This window comes from Primulina eburnea, chromosome 8, assembly GCF_022965805.1.
Source record: "Primulina eburnea isolate SZY01 chromosome 8, ASM2296580v1, whole genome shotgun sequence".
In the NCBI taxonomy this organism is placed as follows: domain Eukaryota; kingdom Viridiplantae; phylum Streptophyta; class Magnoliopsida; order Lamiales; family Gesneriaceae; genus Primulina; species Primulina eburnea.
In genome coordinates this window covers 2,140,120-2,159,798 of record NC_133108.1, presented here as the reverse complement: position 1 = coordinate 2,159,798, position 19,679 = coordinate 2,140,120, and the positions used below count along the sequence as shown (strand labels likewise).

The following is a 19,679-nucleotide window of genomic DNA, read 5'->3' as shown; positions in this document are numbered from 1 at the left end:
TATCAATATTTTTTTGAGCGAACTTGTCACACAAGAGTTATCTAATATGATTTATTTATTGAGGTGATTTGTAGGCTGCTAAATGATATTTGATTGATGTGATTTTCAAGCTATTGTAATTAGTTCGAATATTTATCCAAAACACACCTACAAATAGCGGTTGCGGGATCACGTTAAAAAAATATATAACTAAATATATGTAAACAATAATGCAACATTCGTCTTATCTACGCGTTACCTATAATAACTATTATGCATGATTGATCTTTCAATTATTATACGTTACTAAACGAAACCGAGGTACTCTTGTTTAAGATCGGGGTACTTAGTGTTTTCTTTTATTTTTTTACATATGCAGTAGTTTACATTGTATTTAGTTCGAAGATTTAACCAATACACACCTACAAATAGCGGTTGCGGGATCGCGTTCCAAAGATTTCGAAGAGACTAATAATGACTCTGATATTGAAGTTTACGATAGTTTTTGTGTACGATATCGTAGGTATCTTTGTAGTTTCTTTTCTAGTTCATGTTCTACTACCCCAAACCAGTATAAGGGCAACTTTACTTCTTAATCACATATTTTATTGGGATGTTGTATATTACCATGACAAGGACTTAGCTATTTATGGTCTCGGTGTTGAAAGAAAGTTATGACCTAAATACAATGGTAAAAGGCAAAGTTATACTATGCATTATTAGAATCTTACAAGCAAATACAATTTAATTTCTGGTATAATATTTTTTAAAAAATTTCGAATTTGACTAATAACATATTGAGTATGTCTCACGAATTTTTTTTTATGTGAGACGGGTCAACTATATCGATATTCATAAGAAAAAGTAATATTCTTAGCATAAAAAGTAATATTTTTTCATGGATGATCCAAATAAAAGATCTGTCTCATAAAATACAACCCGTGAGACCGTCTCACACAAATTTTTGCCTAACATATTTTAGTAATTTCTTTTATATTATAGATAGTGATTTGGTTAAGAGAACCCACCTGGAGCCATCGGTATCGGCGGAGCTCGAACCCGCAGCTTTATTATATTATTAAATTTAAGACATCTCAGAATATTTTTAAAACACCAACAACGTTGGTCAAATAACATAACATTTAATTTACTATTACTTTTGTTTTAATTTAATATTTTTGGTCAACAAAGACATTCTAGAGGGAAAAAATAATAATAATAATAATAATAATAATAAGAAGGTCAAGAATGTCATTTCAAAGAATGTGTATGTATACAAGTCCAGAAAAATCCCAACTAATCTTATCGAAGTCTGTGAGATCCACAAGTTGAAGTTCTCCATCTGTATTCTTCTTCCACCTAAAACCCCATTTCACCAGATTTTGCACAGAAACGAAGAATCCATGGACAGAGAACAAGAAGAAATCCAGTTTCTTGGATTCTTCGGCATAGTTCGAGAATCGTACAGCATAGTTACATCATGGAGAAAAATTTTCAGCCAACTCCTAGTAGCTTTGATTATTCCTCTATCCTTCATCTACTTGGCCCAAATCCAGATAACCCAGCTCCTTATCGCCAAGATCGCGACCAATGAGGACACCCTCGAAAGAACTCCGGAGGGCACTCGCTCCTACGACAGAATCTCCAGCGTCATATCCTCCGAATGGACCGAGATTCTCTTGTTCAAGATAGGGTATTTACTGTTTTTCTTGATTCTTGTGCTTCTCTCTACATCTGCAGTAGTTTACACCATCGCCTGTATCTATACCGCCAAAGAGATTACGTTTGAGAAAGTGATGAGTGTTGTTCCGAAGGTTTGGAAGAGGCTAATGGTGACTTTCATATGCAATTTCGTCATAGTCTTTGCATACAACATTGTAGCTTTAGTTATCGCTGTCTTAGCAATTATCATCTTGCAACCCAGTACAGGAGTTGGGGAAACACTGCTCCTCTTTTACTTGATCATATATTTTGTTGGGTTGATGTATATTACCATGATATGGCAGCTAGCAAGTGTGGTCTCGGTTTTGGAAGAAAGTTATGGCGTAAATGCAATGTCAAAAAGCCAAACTTTGATCAAGGGAAAAATGGGTGTTTCTGTAGCGATTTTCTTTGTGTTAGGCCTGTGCTTTGTTGGAGTTGAGGTAGCATTCAAGATTTTTGTGGTGGCGGCCTACGAGAAAGGCCTTGGATATAGAGTTGGATTGGGGATTGGTTGTCTGAGTTTGATGTCGATTCTGATGCTGTTTGGCCTCGTTATGCAGACGATTGTCTACTTCGTCTGCAAGTCGTATCATCATGAAAACATCGACAAGTCCGCCTTGGCCAATCATCTTGGGGAGTATCTTGGGGAGTATGTTCCTTTGAAGTCCAAGGATGTTCAGATGGAGCAGTTTGAAGTTTGATTTGGTCTTCTTTTTTTCTTGCACTCCTTTGGTTTCTTTGTAATTTTGTATCTTGTATTGGAAACAAATGTTTTGGCCTTTGGGATGGTTTTACTTTGTGTCACAAAATTCTTTCAGCTATAAAAAAAACATATAAGTAAATAATGTCATAACAAAAACTTGTGTGAGACGGTCTCACGGATCGTATTTGTGAGACGGATCTCTTATTTGGGTCATCTATGATAAAGTATTACTTTTTATGTTAAAAGTATTACTTTTTATTGTGAATATAGGGTAGAATTGATCTGTCTCACATATTAAGATCCGTGAAACGGTCTTACATGAGACCCACTCTAATATCATCATATTCATCTCCGAATTGTGTTCCTCTTCCTAAACAAGGAAGGGGTCAGAAAAGTCTAAGGCTATATGGAATTTCATACTTTGTGTTGGATTTGTCTAAGTCATTATTGTACAGAGAAAATTTAATGTTGGATTCAAACTAATTAATGTGAATATATAGTTGGCAGTTGGTATCATATCATTACGATTCGGATCCAGAAATTCTATCGAGGGGACATTTCTTTACATAATTTTACAAAATTATAAAGAAAAATATATAAATTTTAATCTTTTCAAATATACATATGCATTAGGTATATATTTACTTATTTGATCACGTATTACGACATTTATGATAATTTGATATTCTTTATTATTTTCAACTTAATGATTTTTTTCATAATTTTTTTTTGTTATGAGTGATATATAAAAATAGATAAACAGTTTTATAAATTTAAAAAAAAAATTGAAAGTGATATTAGATATAGAGATGTTACAAATTTAGTTTAAATACGTTTTTATAATACTATATATATATATATATATATATATATATATATATATATATATATATATATATATATATATATATATATATATAGTTACACCAAGACACCGAAATTGACTAGTCCAAGGTCTTCATGTTTTAAATATAGAAAGTATAAATAAATATATAATTCAGTTTTTTTTATATATATACAAAACTATATTTCAGGATTCCTATTACGGAAAGGTAGGGAAAATTCCTTAAAACCGTGAAATGATTTAGAATAGGACTCTTGTTATACGGTCTCACGAATCTTTATCTATGAGATGAGTGAACCTAGCAATAGCCACAATAAAAAGTAATTTTTTTAGCATAAAAAATAATATTTTTTTTATGGATGGCCCAAAAATAAGAGATCTGTCTCACAAAATACGATCCGCGAGATCATCTTACACAAGTTTTTGTCAATGTTTTAATATCCAAAAAAGCACCATGGATTTTTATTTTATATTAAAAATACGTTTTACAATCTTTCATTCAAAAAACCGAAAAAAATATCGGACATCTGATTTTGTTCCCAAAATCACCTGAATACGCATAATTTTACTATTTGCGTATTACTCTATCCCAAAATATTGATAAATAAACTAGATAAACATTATTTTAAAATATTTTTTCCGAGTGTACTGATTAATAATTTTGATTTTTCACGTTTATACACTAAGGATTTATTCTCTTAAAGTTAAAGTTTATCATAAATTAAGAGAAAATTTGTATAATCTTTATTGATAAAACTTATCTGATAAATTTTTTTTAGTTGTTAAAACACGATATTCTAAATCATTAACTTTCTAATTTCTTTAAATATAAATAAGTTAATTGTTTATATATTATTACAATATTTTTTAAAGATATTATTATTATTATTATTATTATCATCATCGTCGTCGTCGTCGTCGTCGTCGTCAATAATTATTTAAATATATAATTATCTTGAAAACCGAACCCATTACTTTAACAAGTTTGTGTAAAACTCTAATTATTTTAAAATCAGATAATTGATATTTGATAAGGGGTTTTTTGGGGACAAAAATATCACACAATCTCATATTTTGGGATTTATCGAATTTTTAGAAAAAATGCGCTTTAAATTATAGCAATAATAAACCAAATAGAACAAGGACATTCGGGCTAGTAAATAATTATTATCTAGTTAAACGAAAAATATTTTATCCGCAAAAGTTTCCTAGCTTGTTGGAGAAACCTCGAGAATTAGAGATATGGTAGAACTCTTAGATTTAATTCCTAACAAAATCCAACCAAATCTCGATTATCTATATATATATGTGTTCATGCACCATACTTTCTCCACCTTGTTTTCACGTACTGATCATCAAAACTCAGGCTATATAGATTTAATTTGCGATCCTTTTCCTCCCACAATCATAATATATTCATTCAATCAGTAAGCAAGCACATTGATGGCACCACCAATCACGTCTGTTCTGAAAGGTGGCGGCGATGTCAACTTCCCGGCCAAGCTCACCAAACAGGTGGTCGTATGTTCAATCATCGCTGCCTTCGGAGGTCTCATGTTTGGATACGATATTGGTATATCTGGTACGTAATCTATAAGTAAATAAAAGAACTAACGATTAAATTAAACTATTCATGTTATTTAATAATTCAATTGCGTACTGTGCAGGAGGAGTGACGTCCATGGATGATTTCTTGTTGAAGTTCTTCCCAGATGTTTACGAAAAGAAGCATAGAGTTAAAGAAGACAACTACTGCAAATATAATAACCAGAAGCTTCAACTCTTCACCTCTTCTTTATACTTAGCAGCTGTGGTGTGCAGTTTCCTGGCATCTTTTTGTTGCAAGAAGTTGGGCCGCAAACGCACCATGCAGATGGCCGCCGCCTTCTTCTTCGTCGGAGTTATTCTCAACGCCGCTGCGGTGAATCTTCCCATGCTTATAATCGGTCGTCTTTGTTTGGGTGCTGGTGTTGGGTTCGGGAACCAGGTACATATATATACATATTCCAATCAAAATAACACTTAATATGTATTATAACGTTTTGTTTTATTAAAAAACTTTTTGATTGCAGGCAGTGCCACTGTTTATATCAGAAATTGCTCCTGCAAAATACAGGGGAGGCCTAAACATATGCTTTCAGATGCTTATCACCGTTGGCATTTTGATTGCAAATATAGTAAACTATTTGACATCGAATATCCATCCTTATGGCTGGAGAATATCTCTCGGTGGTGCTGCACTGCCAGCCATTTTCCTCGGTCTAGGCTCCCTTCTCATTGTTGAAACACCCGCTAGCCTAATCGAGCGTGACCAGACGGAAGAAGGCTTAAGGGTTCTCAAGAAAATCCGAGGTGTAGAAGATGTTGAAAAGGAGTACGATGAAATTCTGCGAGCCACAGAAACTGCCAAGAAGATCAAGCACCCTTTTAGGAACTTGATGAAACGATCCAGCTTTCCACAACTGTTCTGCGGCACGATTATGCAAGTATTCCAGCAGTTTACAGGGATTAATGTGATAATGTTTTATGCTCCCGTCCTCTTTCAGACTATGGGATTTGGGGGAAACGTATCTTTGCTGTCAGCTGTTGTCACTGGTTCTATTAATTGTCTTTCGACTTTGGTTGCGATCTTCGGAGTTGATAAAATTGGAAGAAGATTTTTACTTATTGAAGCCGCCATCCAAATGCTTATTTCTCAGGTAAATTCTTAATCAGCACAAGAATAATCCCTTTTACCGTGATTTTTATGATACATAAATAAATTTATATGCAGGGTTTGACCGGAGCAATTCTTGCAACCAACTTGCACTCGACAAACGCCATACCTAAGCTCTATGCCTGGATAGTCATGTTCCTGATCTGCGTTTTTGTCTCGGGTTTCGCCTGGTCGTGGGGTCCTCTCGGCTGGTTGATTCCAAGTGAGATCTTCCCATTGGAAACACGAACATCGGGCTTCTTCTTCGCAGTGAGCACGAACATGATATGCACATTCATCATAGCTCAAGCCTTTCTGACGATGCTGTGCCACATGAGGTCGGGCATCTTCTTCTTCTTTGCTGCATGGATTGTTGTCATGGGAAGCTTTGCTGCGTTCTTGCTGCCAGAGACCAAGGGAATTCCCATTGATGAGATGAACGAAAGAGCTTGGAAGAAGCACTGGTTCTGGCGTAGGTTTTTTGACGATGGAGTTGAATCACAAGTATAGACTACAGAAAGAACACCAATATTTCAAGTTAGTGAAGAGAATTTACGAGTTTTAGTTATTAGTAGAGTAATATTAAGTCTTTATATTTACTATTGTTAGTCAAGTCTATGCATGTTTATTAAGTTTTGGGATGTTTACATTTTTTGCTTTTGGACAATCTTTCAATTACATAATATGATTTTTTTTTTTTGAAATAATTTCTTGCGTATGAATATCTCACTAAGTTATATTATTATTCCTCCATTATTTTGTTTTTTTCTAAAATATCCATATTATAAAAATTATTATTTTAATTTTTACATAGATATCAATATATATGACCATTCAGTAACATAAAAATCCTTCTTAACACAAATATTCAAAATGAATGTATGCAAGGGCTTAGAGCAACTGGTATGATAGAAACAAAGGAAAACAGTTCAAGAAGATGCCAATATATCCATTAGAGAGATACTCGTATCCATGTGACAATAAATCTGGATTAAACTATATTTTCTTACTTTTCTTAAATGATACAGAGAATATGTAAGAATAGAAAAAATCGTACATATTTCGTAAAGTCGTTAAATTTATGCAACATCAACCAACATAGGCACCTCAAAATCTAGGAACCTGCTAAGTTCCGCCTTACTCTGTTCCCCACCTGCATCAAACTTATCAATCATTGGATCATATCTTGAGAGCTTCATTGTCTTATCAAGTGTTTTCAAGACCATGTATATCTCCCTCCTTTGCGAATGCCTGGTATCTTTGACCCTGAAAGTATGCACTTGGCTACCCATTTCAATCCAACTGCAGCCAGGCTCCTTGACCACACCATGCTGTTTCATAAGTTTCCGAACTCTTGTAGCGTCTCTCCATCTCCCGAGCTCGGCATACATGTTTGCGAGAACAACATAGGGGGCCGAATTTTCAGGATCAATCTCTAGAAGTTTTTTTGCCACAAAAATCCCCAAGTCAATATCACGGTGTACTTTACAAGATGCAAGCAAAGATCCCCATACAACACTATCAGGAGGCATAGGCATTGAAACAATCAAGTTCTTTGCTTCCATAAGCCGACCAGCACGACCAAGTATATCAACCATGCATGAATAATGGTCTTTCAGAGGTTTCAGATCATAATCTTCGATCATTGAATAAAAATACTGACGCCCTTCCTCAACCAATCCTGCATGACTACAAGCACAAAGAACTCCAATCATACTGACATGATCTGGTTTATATCCAAATGCCAGCATTTCCTTAAACAACTCGAGAGCTTCCATCCCTTTCCCATTTTGTGCATACCCTGCAATCATTGCATTAAAAGAAACACCGTCTCTTTCGACCATGTTCCTGAACACCCCATTTCCATCTTCAACCGATCCACATTTCATATACATATCTATGAGAGAGTTTCCAACAAAAACATCAGGGTCTGGTCCATGTCGGAATCGAAATCCCTGCTTTAGAACATGGGTATGAGCCTGCCTGCCGAGCTTCAGGTCAGAAAGATTTGCACAGGCATTGAGAAGGTTCCCGAATGTATAGTGAGTAGGCCATATAGCTTCCCTTTTCAAGAGCAGAAAAAGTCCAAGGGCCTCTTCGTTATTCCCTTTCTGCGTATATCCAGCAATAAGCGCGTTCCAAGATACAACATTCCTGTCCATCATCTTGGAAAACATAGTTCTTGCAGTTTTTATGCTCGAAAATTTTGCATATCCACTAACAATAGAGGTTTCAGACACCACATTTCTTATAGGCATCCTATCAAAAATCCACCTTGCTTCATTTATCATACCACACTTAGCATACATATCAACCAATGCATTAGATATTACAATATCATCCCTGAACTTCTTGAATTTCATAACCCGGGCATGAATAGCCTGGCCTTCTTTAGTTGCGCACAAGCTTGCACAAGCACTAATCACACTTGCTAGAGTCATCTCATCTGGCTCGAGCCCATAAACCATCATTTTGACAAAAACCCAAAGGGCTTCACTCGCAGGTCCATTCTGTTCATAGCATGTAATCAAACTATTCCAAGAGACAACATTACGCTCAACCATCACATCAAAAGCCCTTTGAGCACAATCCACATCGCCACATTTTGCATACATATCAATTAGTGCAGACCCCATGTAAACATCCGATGTGAACCGGGACTTAGCTAGGGAAGCATGCATTTGGGCTCCAGATATTGAGTCCCTCAATCCAGAGCAAGCGCTAAGCCCACTTCCATAGCTAAACTCATTCAACACAAAATTTTCTTTATGCATTTTCTGTAAATACTCTAAAGATTTATCAAACATCTCCAGCTGTGCAAAACATGAGACCATCAAATTCCACGAGCATTGATCAGGTTCAGGCATCGAACAAAATAACCGCTCAGCCCCATCAAATGAACCCGATATCATTAACGCGCCGATCATGGAATTACAAGAAAAAGTGTTTCTTGTTTGCATTTTATCAAACAGTTTACTAGCGTAAACAAAATACCCACATTTGCCATACACATCAATGAGCCTGTTGTTGATGAAGACTTCTTCGATGAACCGGGATTTGATAACGCAAGCATGGATGGCACATGCTTCACGGAACGACTTCGTCTTAATGCAAGAGTCCAAGAGTTTTGCAAACGGTGCAGATGAATACAGAAACAAGAACTTAGTATCAGAAAGCAATGATTTCCGTGCCATTCCATTCCCAGTAGATTATAGAACCCAACGGGCATGTTTCTTTGCATCTGTGCTGGGATTTTGCAGTTTTAGCTTTCGGCGGTTGCACATTGGACGAGTTCAATTGAGAGTGGATTCATATTTCATGGAGCTTCTAGGGGGAGAGTCTAAAGTTGCTTTCTGAAACGCGACGACTGCTCTATATATTAGTCGATGGGTTCGAGTGTAACCAAATAGGTACCTTTAACTTTATCTCATAGTACTCATTTTCTTGAATAAGGATATAATATATAGCATTTTTAATTGATTTTAGTAATTCAAGTCTCAATATGTATAATATTTAAATTAATAATAAAAATAATTAAGCTGTATACTATATCTAAAGTGGTAATAAAAAGGAAAAACTGAACACCAAGAACAGAACCCAACATTTCCAATTAAACTTTTTTGTTTTGGTTAAAAAACTTTTGTACAAACAGACAATCATCACCATTCACAGAAAGCAGCGTATGTTTCGACTCGAATAAACTCTACATCTTAACATCTCACGAAATCTTGCACCTCCCTAATATTGTCATACTTGTGCACAAGTGAATATGTACAGATATCCGATTTTCATTCCATTATTGAATGAAGGACAATTGTTCTGAGAAAGGCAAGCTGATGATTTTCATAGATCCAGCCACACATGGTGAAGATGGAATCAGTATCCTTCTCAAGTTTTTTCAATCATCTTCAGTGTCCTTAAGAATTGCACCTCTTACTTTTGATCTGCCGAAAATATCAAGGTCGTTAAGTGAATTTGAATACTTGCACAATTAAACAAAACCATACAAGCCAAGAACCTGCGGTGTGTAGGAGCGACTCGGTTTGTGGCCTTGGTTGAGCTTGGGCTATGAGCAGCAAGTTTATCTGCAAACAGAGATATATGAAATATTACAAATCCGACAAAGAAATTTTAAAAGGTCACATATGATAAAGTGAAAGAAATATGGGTTAAAAAAGGGTGGGGGTAATTTCCCTTCATCGATCAATAGTGGTTAGGCTAGCATAGACCTAGGTTACAAACACCATCGAGCCAGCTCAAAAAAAATTTTAAGATGCTTGAATATAATTTAATTCATGTTTAAAGTTATCAATCTGGGCCTAACCTCAAACAAAATCGACTATATTTCAAGTGGAATTTGAGTCCATGTTATTGTAATAGATAGCTTTCTAACTTTAGTAAACTAGTTAATATGGTATAAACATATTTAGAATTATACATACTTGCGTCATTATTTGAATTTTTCGTACAACTTGATTCCAAGTTATTGATAAATAGCTTTCGAACTTTATTAAGCTTGTTAATATTGCATAAACATAGTTAAAATTATATACGTGCATGTGAGCTCTAGTCATTATTTGATTTTTTGGTACATAGAGATGGGTTCCAAACAAGCGAATTGGCTCAAATTTAAACTCTCGAGCCAAAACTGTTCATCTTTCAAGTTCAAACACGTTTTTTCCAGCTAAAAAGGTAAATGTTGGAGCTTATATATGAAAATATTGTAATATTTGAACCCGTCCATTTCAGTTGCATCTCTGTTTACAAGTATGCACAATAAAATGTTTTAGAAAGCAAATAAATAGATGGGTTCAAATATTAAGATATTTTCATCACGATAAAATGTTTTAGAAAGCAATAAATTGAAAGAATGATTGATACCTGGAGAGTCTTGTGAAACCATAACATGGTTATCCAAGCCCACTCTATCATTTAGTTTGTGAGATTTGTGCTTTTTAGAATACAACATCAAGTCCAACTGTTTCTGCATTGCCTTGTTCTTTTCCTACAATGATATTGAGGAATATTTTTGAGGAAAAGCGAAACAAAAGAATCAGAAAGATATGGCATGCAGATTTCAATAACTGCATATAAATCCAATGCATGCAGAGATCATTTCTAGAAATATTTAGCTTTCAAGTCTAGCAAAATAATTACAGTAGCTCTAAACTCAGACAGAAGCAAATGAAAAGGAGAGAATATAAGTAAGTTCTCGCTAAGGATCATAAACAAGTTCTGGTGAAGCAACGATGGAAAGCGAATTCATCATTTTAACAATAAAAAAATTACAACATTCAAATCATGTCAAGGATAACCAATCCAAAAACAATTATATTGTTGCATCTGGTATAGAATTACTACTCAAAGTCATTAACGAGTTTGATAGATGGTTTTTTATTTGGTGATTAGCCTTTGTGAATGTATAAGTACTTATGCTTCCAAATATTTTTTTGAGATTGTGTTCAAAGACCTTGGCCAAGAACTTTGAATTTCTCTTGGAAATTGAATTGAGACACTACAGATATTCATACCCACAAAAACTTGTGTTACTTACCAATCAACAGAAAATTGTCAAAAATGTTGAAATTCTAAGTTTCATGCATCTAGACACAAAATTAGGTAATACACATCAAAATTCAAGCATTTCTAAAACTTTGAACAAAAACTTTCAGATATCGAAGCAGCAACCAGTAACAGTTAAGACAGATCCTGCGCTAACTCAGGTACCAGCACTATTAACTACTAAAAGAGTGATGCCAGGGGGAAGTGGGTCACCTGTTCATCAGCCACAGTGTCGGTCAATCGGAGATTTTGCTCTTTCTCTGTTGACACAATCACAGATAAAAAATGTTATGAACTATAACATATAGAATTTTTTGGTCCCATAATGCAGATGATGTAATGAGATGAACCCAACGGCACATAGAACAGTCTCCATCTATGATAGCAGGTGGTAGGCAATGAAAATGTGAATTATTAACTTCATTTGCATAACACGAGGATAAAAAATTCCGGCACCATAATTACTCAAGTCGCATATTGGTTGAGTAGACTATTTGAGGTATAATCAGATATCATCTCAATTTTTCCTGCCCTTGCAACCAAAGGAAAATCATTTTACACGTTGCCGCCAAAATACAGCATAAATGGCTTGCATCTCTAAATATAAATCATAGCAATTAGAAACACAAGGTGCACTAGAGCTTAAACGTAGAGCCTAGACACAAGCCGAGACACACACCTTATTGAAGTGAAGCACCCTAAACAATAGTAAGCTAGAATCTAAATACTTAAAGAGAATTTGATCACACAAAATGCTGAATGTACTTTACAAATTATTAAAGAATAGTGAAACAAAAGTCATAAGTATACAAGTGAAAATAGATTTTCATTTCCTTGTTTCAATTGTTGATTTACTATTTCTACATTGAATTGTGTGCTTAGAAGTGCCTTGAGCCTTTATAGAGCACCAAGATTTATGCTTAATGGTTAAGGCACAGACTTCATTAAAGGACTGTGGCTTACCTTGAGTCGTGACGGAAAGGTAAAGCCTTGACAATCTTAAGTCTATGAGCAAGCCTTGTGGTCTTGGGTACGATACAAACATAGAATCTAATCCTACTGTCATAAAACTCTTAATATCTAACATTTGAATTTCAGAATTAAAAAAAAATCATACAACCAACAAAAATACGCTTGCATGGAGATATAATTGGTAAGCGAGTTTTATTACTTCCTTTCACGCATTCTTTTCTTTCAATTAGTTTCTCTGCCACTTATCTTTTTCAAAAATGCCTCTGACATTGTGAATCCAACTCAAGAGGTCAAACTTGATAACTGAGTCCTTTTTATCCACACTTAATATATCACATTGTTTTTTAACATCAAAATAACATGAACGTAGTGGATAAATCAAAAGACGAAGAAAACAAGAAACAGATTCAGCATTCTTACAAAAAATTAAAATGATGAAATTGAAGGTTTGTTTCCTGATTAAGAAGAAGCACATAAAACATGGACCATAAAATAATCCTTAACTAAAGAAAAGTTTTCCTGCCTCTGTAATTGTCAAAATGTCATCATCCGACTGTCTTAAAATAAATAAATAATACTTGCTAGCAATGTAAATGATTAGTGACCTTCAGTAAGTGAATTATGAGCCACTTTGTATTCTGAATAGAGCTCCCGCGAGAGACTTCCCATAGCCTTACAAGCAGCTCCATCAACAAGTTTACCAAGGGAAATCGAAACTCGAGGCATTCCTTTTGATTTTTGTGCAATTAATTTTGCATGCAAAGCACCTGAAAAAAGAAGAAAAATGCAATCAACTTTAGATGCATTCCACAGTAGACAAAACTACATGTGCTCCGCAGACATTTTAATGATCAATGTAGCATCAGTCATAATGTGCATACATAAATGTCAGCTCACAAACATCAACAATTCCTGCCTCTCAAAAGTCATTTTATTGCCATGTGTTCTAACATCTCTTGGGAACATGGATCTTAGGAACAAATATTTCTCAAAGAATTAACACATTATAGGACCAAAGAGATGCAAAAACATGTACTAATGAAAGCGTGCATCAAAGATTGCTCCCACCAAAATCTTAGAATTAATTAGCCCCACTTCTCTTCAATGAGGACTGACGAATATCACTAAATAAAAATATTCATTATAGAATTATGAAAAGGCAGAAGAATCAGTCAGAACATATTGCTATCAGAAACATCATGCCAGGGCCCTTCTAAAAAATCTATATAATATTTTATGACATCAATTATCAATATCATGCCTCGTAATCACCTGGTCAAGAACAGCAAATCATACACCCACATGTCTGTGTGAGCGTGTGCATGTGTGTTTGTAAGAGTTATCTAATTCCTTTTTTTTCCCAACCTAAATCATCATATTCAGTTAGCGCTATTGAGATTATACGGACTGGCCTAGATTTAACGAGTTGCAACTAGCAATAACCTACAGACATTGAAGGAATATAGCTCAAATTCACCAATCAACTTGACTACTAAAAAAATTGAACCCAATATAAATCATCGATAAGCAAATAATGTGATGAGCTGAATTTTTACTATCAACCTAACTCAATCGAATCCCACAAACAATTTGGTTCGCCCCAACTTCATGGAGGTATCTTTTCCCATAAACCATACGGTGACCTTCTAGACCTAATTTAAACAGTGCAAGAGTTGATTGCATGAAGAAAATTTGATAAATTCCCTGGAAGACACACTAAACACAATGTGATATGTTATGGGTACACATGAAAAGGATTTGGTTAATAAATTGATCTATTAAGTTCAATTCACGATGTCAGAAAGAAGCACTGTTGAAAAGAGGAGGTTGGTAAATTACCTCCTGATTCAGATGATCCCTCCATGAGAAGCTTTACATCTTCCGATTTCAGGGAAGCTGTGACATAATCTACAAATTCTGACCAAGAACCACCTACTCCAACCGCATCTGTCTGCATAAAAGTGAGAGAAGATTCATTTACATATTTCAATAAAAAAATATCATAATCAAAATCTTTACCAATCGACTTGATATGTCACCAGGCAAATGGAACATAAATTGGATATAAACAAATTAAATGATATCCAAGAAGACGAAAGCTGACCATGTCCTCGAGCTGAAGGCGGGACTTGATGGCCTGAAAGGTGTTGGATTGGAAATCAGTAACAGTGATATGTAGAGAAGCTGAATCACTCTGCGGGGGACGCACATGCAACAGAAAGGGCTCAAGTGCTGTGCTCTGCGGCGCTGACCAATCCGCCGAGACTTTCCCAAAGATTTGATCCAGCCCGGTGAAGCTCATGCTTCTCAGCCAGGGACGGCTCAGGAATAAAAGTTGGGCTTGAACTCAATATAATAAGTTATATATTATTAAAAAAAAATTATATTATATCGTTCAATAAAGTTGTGCCCTACGAGATTTTAAAACATAAAATTCATCCATAATAGAATTTACATCAATATGTTTAGCTAAATCTCGTTCAATATAGAGTGTCAAACAATCGGCAAGAAAGTCATCCTCCATTTTATTGCGAAGTGCCGTCTTCACATGCTTCATTGTTGAAAAAGCTCGCTCAGTAGTGGCAGTAGACACAGGTAATGTCAAAATAAGATGAATCAATCTAGTCAACATTACATAAACACTTGACCGTCCACTCTCGGTCAATTGCTGACACAACTCAACAAGTGTAGAAACCTTTAAATTCTGCATCACATCAAGTTTATAGTGTATCAATTCATACTCCAAAGTAACAATTTCTTGATCTGTGAAATCTTCAGGATAAAACTTCTTCGCAAGCTTGCAAATATCATCACTGTTAAATGAGTCAAATGAATTTTTAGGATCTAAAGCTGTACTAAGAGAAAGAAGTTCCACCGATGACTCATTGAACCGAGTATTTAACTCCATCAAAATAAAATCTATTGCTGCATTAAACACATCAAAGTGGTAATGATGTTCTATTGTAGTTTGCCGACAGGAACGTCCAATCTTATATAGACAATCAAGATCAGGCACATCAATTTCATTTCTTGAGCAAAAAACTTTAACTTCCTGAAGAAATTCATTCCACCCATATTCTCTAAATTCTTGAAGGCAACTTTTGGTAGTAGTGACAAATGTGATAGCAGTCAAAATGTCTTGAGATTTTTTTTGAAGAATTTGACAAAGAGTATCTGTTGTTCTCATAATTTTATGCATTAAGTGCAAAATAAACACAAATTCAAAGCTTGCCATGTTTATGTAAATCCCCCGAACTTCAGCCTTAGCTCTTCCATTTGGAGAATGATCACTGAGAACTTCAAAAACTTTGCAAGTTGCAGTGTACATACCTATCAAGCTTTTTACCGAATCATAGTGAGAACTCCAACGAGTAGCTCCTGCTCGTTGCAAATTACCAATCTGGTTTGCACCACTTCCAGAATCACGTTCTCCAATTGACAACATATACTCAATTTCATTTCTTTGTGCAGTATGTAATTCAGCAATGCGCTTAGTAGAAGAAGTGACAATATTAACAATATTGTCCAAATGAGAAAAGAATTCCCAAATAACACTAACATCCTTAGCTGCAGAAACCAATGTCAGTTGTAAACGATGTGCAAAACAGTGGACATAGTATGCATAGGGACAATCTTTGAGAAATAATGCTTGAAGTCCATTCCAGGCTCCACGCATATTGCTAGCACCATCATATCCTTGGCCTCTGATTTTCTTAACATGGAGATCATGATGAACAAGAACATTTGATATCTCATTTTTCAAATTCATTGAGGTAGTGTCACTAACACTTTTGATGGCAAAAAATCTTTCTGTCAAAATCTCATGATTGTTCACAAACCTCAATATAATGGCCATTTGCTCTCGTTTAGATATATCTCGGGCTTCATCAACAAGAATACAGAAGTAGTTATCTCCAACTTCTTCACGAACCATCTTTCGTACTCTATTGGCCATAATATGTAAAATCTCTTTCTGAATTTCTGGAGCGATATATTGGGCATTTTTTGGAGCATTCTCAAGCACAACTTCATCAATTTCTATATTCATTTTTGCAAAAGCCTTAACCAATTCAAGAAATTTCCACGATTAGATGAAGATAGAGATTCATCGTTACCTCTAAAAGCACAACCTTGAAGTGCTAGCCAACGAACAGCTACAATTGAGGTGCTCAAACGCAAACGATTTTTCTCTTTTTCCTCTTTAGATTGTGCATGCATCACTTTATCAATATGTTGTGAGGGCCTCATCAAATTTTCAGCCCTTCTCTCACATATAGTATGAGGTGAAGAAGCTGCAGAACCAATATGGGAAAGAAAAGCACATGTTTTTCCTTGGTTTACCCTTTTCCAATTGTCAAATCCTTCATTGACCAATGCCGAGATATTAGATGAATTAACATCATTAAGGAAAAGAAAGCAATAGAAACAATATGCCTTATTTGTTGAAGGCGAATACTCCAACCAATAAAATTTCTGAAACCATTTTTTCTGAAAACAACGATTCTGGCTTCCAAATTTCGTACCTGGATACTCCAACATATCTGGTTGATAAGGCCCCATATTTAGATATGAACGTCTTATCTCATCTCGTACATTAACATGATATTCACATATCTGTTTTCTTTTTCCCGGATCTCGTTCAATAAAAGTAGACGAAGACTGATGATCGTCTCTAGGAGATGAACATGAAGGAATTTGGATATTGGGAAATAGAAGACTTTCACTGGATTGATGTTGCATTGTAAGGACCGTAGGAATTGAAGTATCTTCACTAGCTTGACGATGTCTCTTCTTAAAGAAAGAAGATATCAATGTTTTTCCTTTCTTTGCAGCAGATTGATGTTCCATTTTGAAATAGTTCAAGTTATAATCTTAAACAAGAATAAAATAATTATTAAACAAATAAACAAGTAATAGTCAATAAACAACTCAACAACAAACAATCAAGAAACCACAAATCACGCACAAAGAAGCTATAAAAAACAAAATAAAAAATGTATAGCCGATTCTTACCTGGATTGTTGCCTTGCCGATGAGCAATTCGATTTCTTCGGGAGTTCGTAATTCTATTCTATTGCTAAAGGGCTTGGGACTTGGGAGAGAAATTTTGTAGAATTGAGGTGGGGCGGATTAGAGGATATGTGATGAATTTGGTCTCATCCTTATAAAGGGATGGTACTTGATTGGACGGATGTACGACGGTTTTTGGATCAACCGTCGCCATTAGCGACTGTTTTTTGAAAAACCGTCGTCAATAGCGACTGTTATTATTACTTTTGAATAAACCGTCGCTAGTAGCGATGGTATAATTAAAACAGTCGCCGATCCCCATCGGCGACGGTTTTACACAAACCGTCGCACATATTAGCGACGGTTTTAAAAACCGTCGCTAAATTATTAAAAATGGGCTGGGCTACAGCCCAGTACAGCCCTTATATAAATCCGTCTCTGTTCCCGGCGTTCCTCGGGTGCCATCGGAGGAAGAAAAGCCGCACCAGTTTCTTTATTTATTATTGTTAATAACTTTTCGTTTGGACCATCTTAAAGTTTGGGTCAAAATGAATCGAGTCCAATCTTATATTTAAATTCCACATTCTCGGCCCATTAAAATTATGGGTTATAGGTTTACAAGTCTAAGCCCGCATCATGTCTAAATTTTGTTCATATCCAGTATTTCTCAAACTCAACTTCGCGTGTGTGCATGTGCGTGTGTGTCAATATATATATATGTGTGTGTGTGTGTGTGTGTGAGTTTTGAATGATAATTGTTTCCTATATTTGAAAAACTTTAAGACATCGATGGGGTCATGGACATAATGATGAATGATACGTTATACTAATTAGTTGTAATGAGCAAAGTGTCGGGGATAACGGAAATAAATAATCAATCAATCTTTTATACCTAAGATCATGACAAAAACTTGTGTGAGACGGTCTCACAGGTCGTATTTGTGATACGGATATCTTATTTGGGTCATCTATGAAAAAATATTATTTTTTATGCTAAGAGTATTACTTTTTATTTTGAATATGGGTATGGTTGACCCGTATCACAGATTAGTATCCGTGAGACGGTCTCACATGAGACTCACTCACCTAAGATTTATAACTTTGATAAAATTTGGATTACGATTTGGATTAATAAATTTGAAGCTAGCTAGGTATATATTAAACTCAAATATATTCAATCAAGCTCTAGCTCGATTGGCTTTAACTCGAATAAGGCTCTACATAATTGTGACAATTCAATTTTCAAATTTTAGGTTGTGTCTAGATGAGATGATTTGATATGATTAAGGAATTGAAATAATACTCATGTTGAATGTATTTCAAATTCATCTAGTAGTTAACATTACTTTTGCATGGATTAGTGATGAATGAATATGAAATTCACCCAAGCATAAATTGATTCGATTCGTCAAATTGATATTAAATCATTCCATCTAAATGCAACATTAAATCAAACTAAAGATGCTCTTAACTTTATTTTAGGCTAAAGTCACATCAAAACATGAGAGTGATATTTTATCTGCTCATTAATTATTTTGGCAAAAACTTGTGTGAGACGATTTCACTGGTCATATTTTGTGAGACAGATATCTTATTTGGGTTATCCATGAAAAAATATTAGTTATTATACTAAGAGTTGTTTTTTATTATGAATATCGTAGGGTTGATTCGTCTCACAGATAAAAACTCGTGAGACCGTCCCACGAGTAACGAGAGATCTACAAATATTTTTTAGGAACTCCATGATAAAACTGTAGCTTCAATAATTTGGCGAAGGTACACAACAAGCTAGATATTTTTGTTTTCAATGTAAATTCGTCATTATTAAGATGGACCCGCGCAATAATCACTCGAGTTCTTGAAGTGTAGACGGAGACACCAATATCACATCAATGGAATTTGGTCGTTAGCATCAGATCCAACGATCCATCTCTATTCATCATGCAACCGATAATGCAATAGGCCCATGTTCTAAATTTTTGCTACAAATGGAACAGATATACATAGAGAAAATGATTATTTTAGTTCACTTCTTTTTTACATCCGGTCTATCAACTATTCAAAGTTTAGTATCGGTGCACTGACTTTGATTTTTACTTTTTTTTTTACTAATCGATAAGAATACTGACCTAACACTGAAAAATTATTTATGTGATATTTGAAAATGACTCGACGATACATCTACCACGTTAAATCAGGTATAATTTTAT

At 35.0% G+C, this 19,679-nt stretch overlaps 5 protein-coding genes across 5 annotated transcripts; 2 read left to right on the top strand and 3 right to left on the bottom strand.

Annotated features, from left to right (window-relative positions):
• Positions 1–1,382: 1,382 nt before the first annotated feature.
• LOC140837937 (uncharacterized) lies at positions 1,383–2,384 on the top strand. The gene has a single exon (XM_073204018.1). It carries the CDS (start codon positions 1,383–1,385, stop codon positions 2,382–2,384), a length of 1,002 nt encoding a protein of 333 aa, XP_073060119.1.
• A 2,289-nt stretch (positions 2,385–4,673) lies between these two features.
• Positions 4,674–6,576, top strand: LOC140837934 (sugar transport protein 8-like). Its single transcript, XM_073204015.1, has 4 exons — positions 4,674–4,812; positions 4,898–5,217; positions 5,303–5,929; positions 6,004–6,576. The coding sequence occupies exons 1-4, from the start codon at positions 4,674–4,676 to the stop codon at positions 6,433–6,435; spliced, it is 1,518 nt and encodes a 505-aa protein (XP_073060116.1). The 3' UTR covers positions 6,436–6,576.
• A 292-nt stretch (positions 6,577–6,868) lies between these two features.
• Positions 6,869–9,336, bottom strand: LOC140838335 (pentatricopeptide repeat-containing protein At2g13600). Its single transcript, XM_073204556.1, has one exon. The coding sequence runs from the start codon at positions 9,117–9,119 to the stop codon at positions 7,005–7,007; it is 2,115 nt and encodes a 704-aa protein (XP_073060657.1). The 5' UTR covers positions 9,120–9,336; the 3' UTR covers positions 6,869–7,004.
• A 177-nt stretch (positions 9,337–9,513) lies between these two features.
• LOC140838334 (uncharacterized) lies at positions 9,514–17,987 on the bottom strand. Its single transcript, XM_073204555.1, has 8 exons — positions 17,914–17,987; positions 14,564–14,766; positions 14,299–14,410; positions 13,065–13,226; positions 11,701–11,747; positions 10,807–10,930; positions 9,944–10,010; positions 9,514–9,869 (listed from the first exon to the last, which is right to left on the bottom strand). Exons 2-8 carry the CDS (start codon positions 14,759–14,761, stop codon positions 9,824–9,826), a joined length of 756 nt encoding a protein of 251 aa, XP_073060656.1. The 5' UTR covers positions 14,762–14,766; positions 17,914–17,987; the 3' UTR covers positions 9,514–9,823.
• On the bottom strand, positions 15,418–16,507 carry LOC140837933 (uncharacterized). Its single transcript, XM_073204013.1, has 2 exons — positions 15,692–16,507; positions 15,418–15,546 (listed from the first exon to the last, which is right to left on the bottom strand). The coding sequence occupies exons 1-2, from the start codon at positions 16,505–16,507 to the stop codon at positions 15,418–15,420; spliced, it is 945 nt and encodes a 314-aa protein (XP_073060114.1).
• Positions 17,988–19,679: the final 1,692 nt, after the last annotated feature.

Coding starts and splice junctions, on each gene's coding strand:
- LOC140837937 (XM_073204018.1), top strand. CDS start 1,383: ATGGACAGAGAACAAGAAGAAATCCAGTTTCTTGGATTCTTCGGCATA.
- LOC140837934 (XM_073204015.1), top strand. CDS start 4,674: ATGGCACCACCAATCACGTCTGTTCTGAAAGGTGGCGGCGATGTCAAC. Junction 4,813..4,897: donor ATACGATATTGGTATATCTG/GTACGTAATCTA, acceptor CGTACTGTGCAG/GAGGAGTGACGTCCATGGAT. Junction 5,930..6,003: donor TCCAAATGCTTATTTCTCAG/GTAAATTCTTAA, acceptor ATTTATATGCAG/GGTTTGACCGGAGCAATTCT.
- LOC140838335 (XM_073204556.1), bottom strand. CDS start 9,119: ATGGCACGGAAATCATTGCTTTCTGATACTAAGTTCTTGTTTCTGTAT.
- LOC140838334 (XM_073204555.1), bottom strand. CDS start 14,761: ATGAGCTTCACCGGGCTGGATCAAATCTTTGGGAAAGTCTCGGCGGAT. Junction 11,748..13,064: donor TCATAATTCACTTACTGAAG/GTCACTAATCAT, acceptor TTGTGTCAACAG/AGAAAGAGCAAAATCTCCGA. Junction 10,931..11,700: donor ACACTGTGGCTGATGAACAG/GTGACCCACTTC, acceptor ATATCATTGTAG/GAAAAGAACAAGGCAATGCA.
- LOC140837933 (XM_073204013.1), bottom strand. CDS start 16,507: ATGAATATAGAAATTGATGAAGTTGTGCTTGAGAATGCTCCAAAAAAT. Junction 15,547..15,691: donor GGGGGATTTACATAAACATG/GCAAGCTTTGAA, acceptor GTTGCCTTCAAG/AATTTAGAGAATATGGGTGG.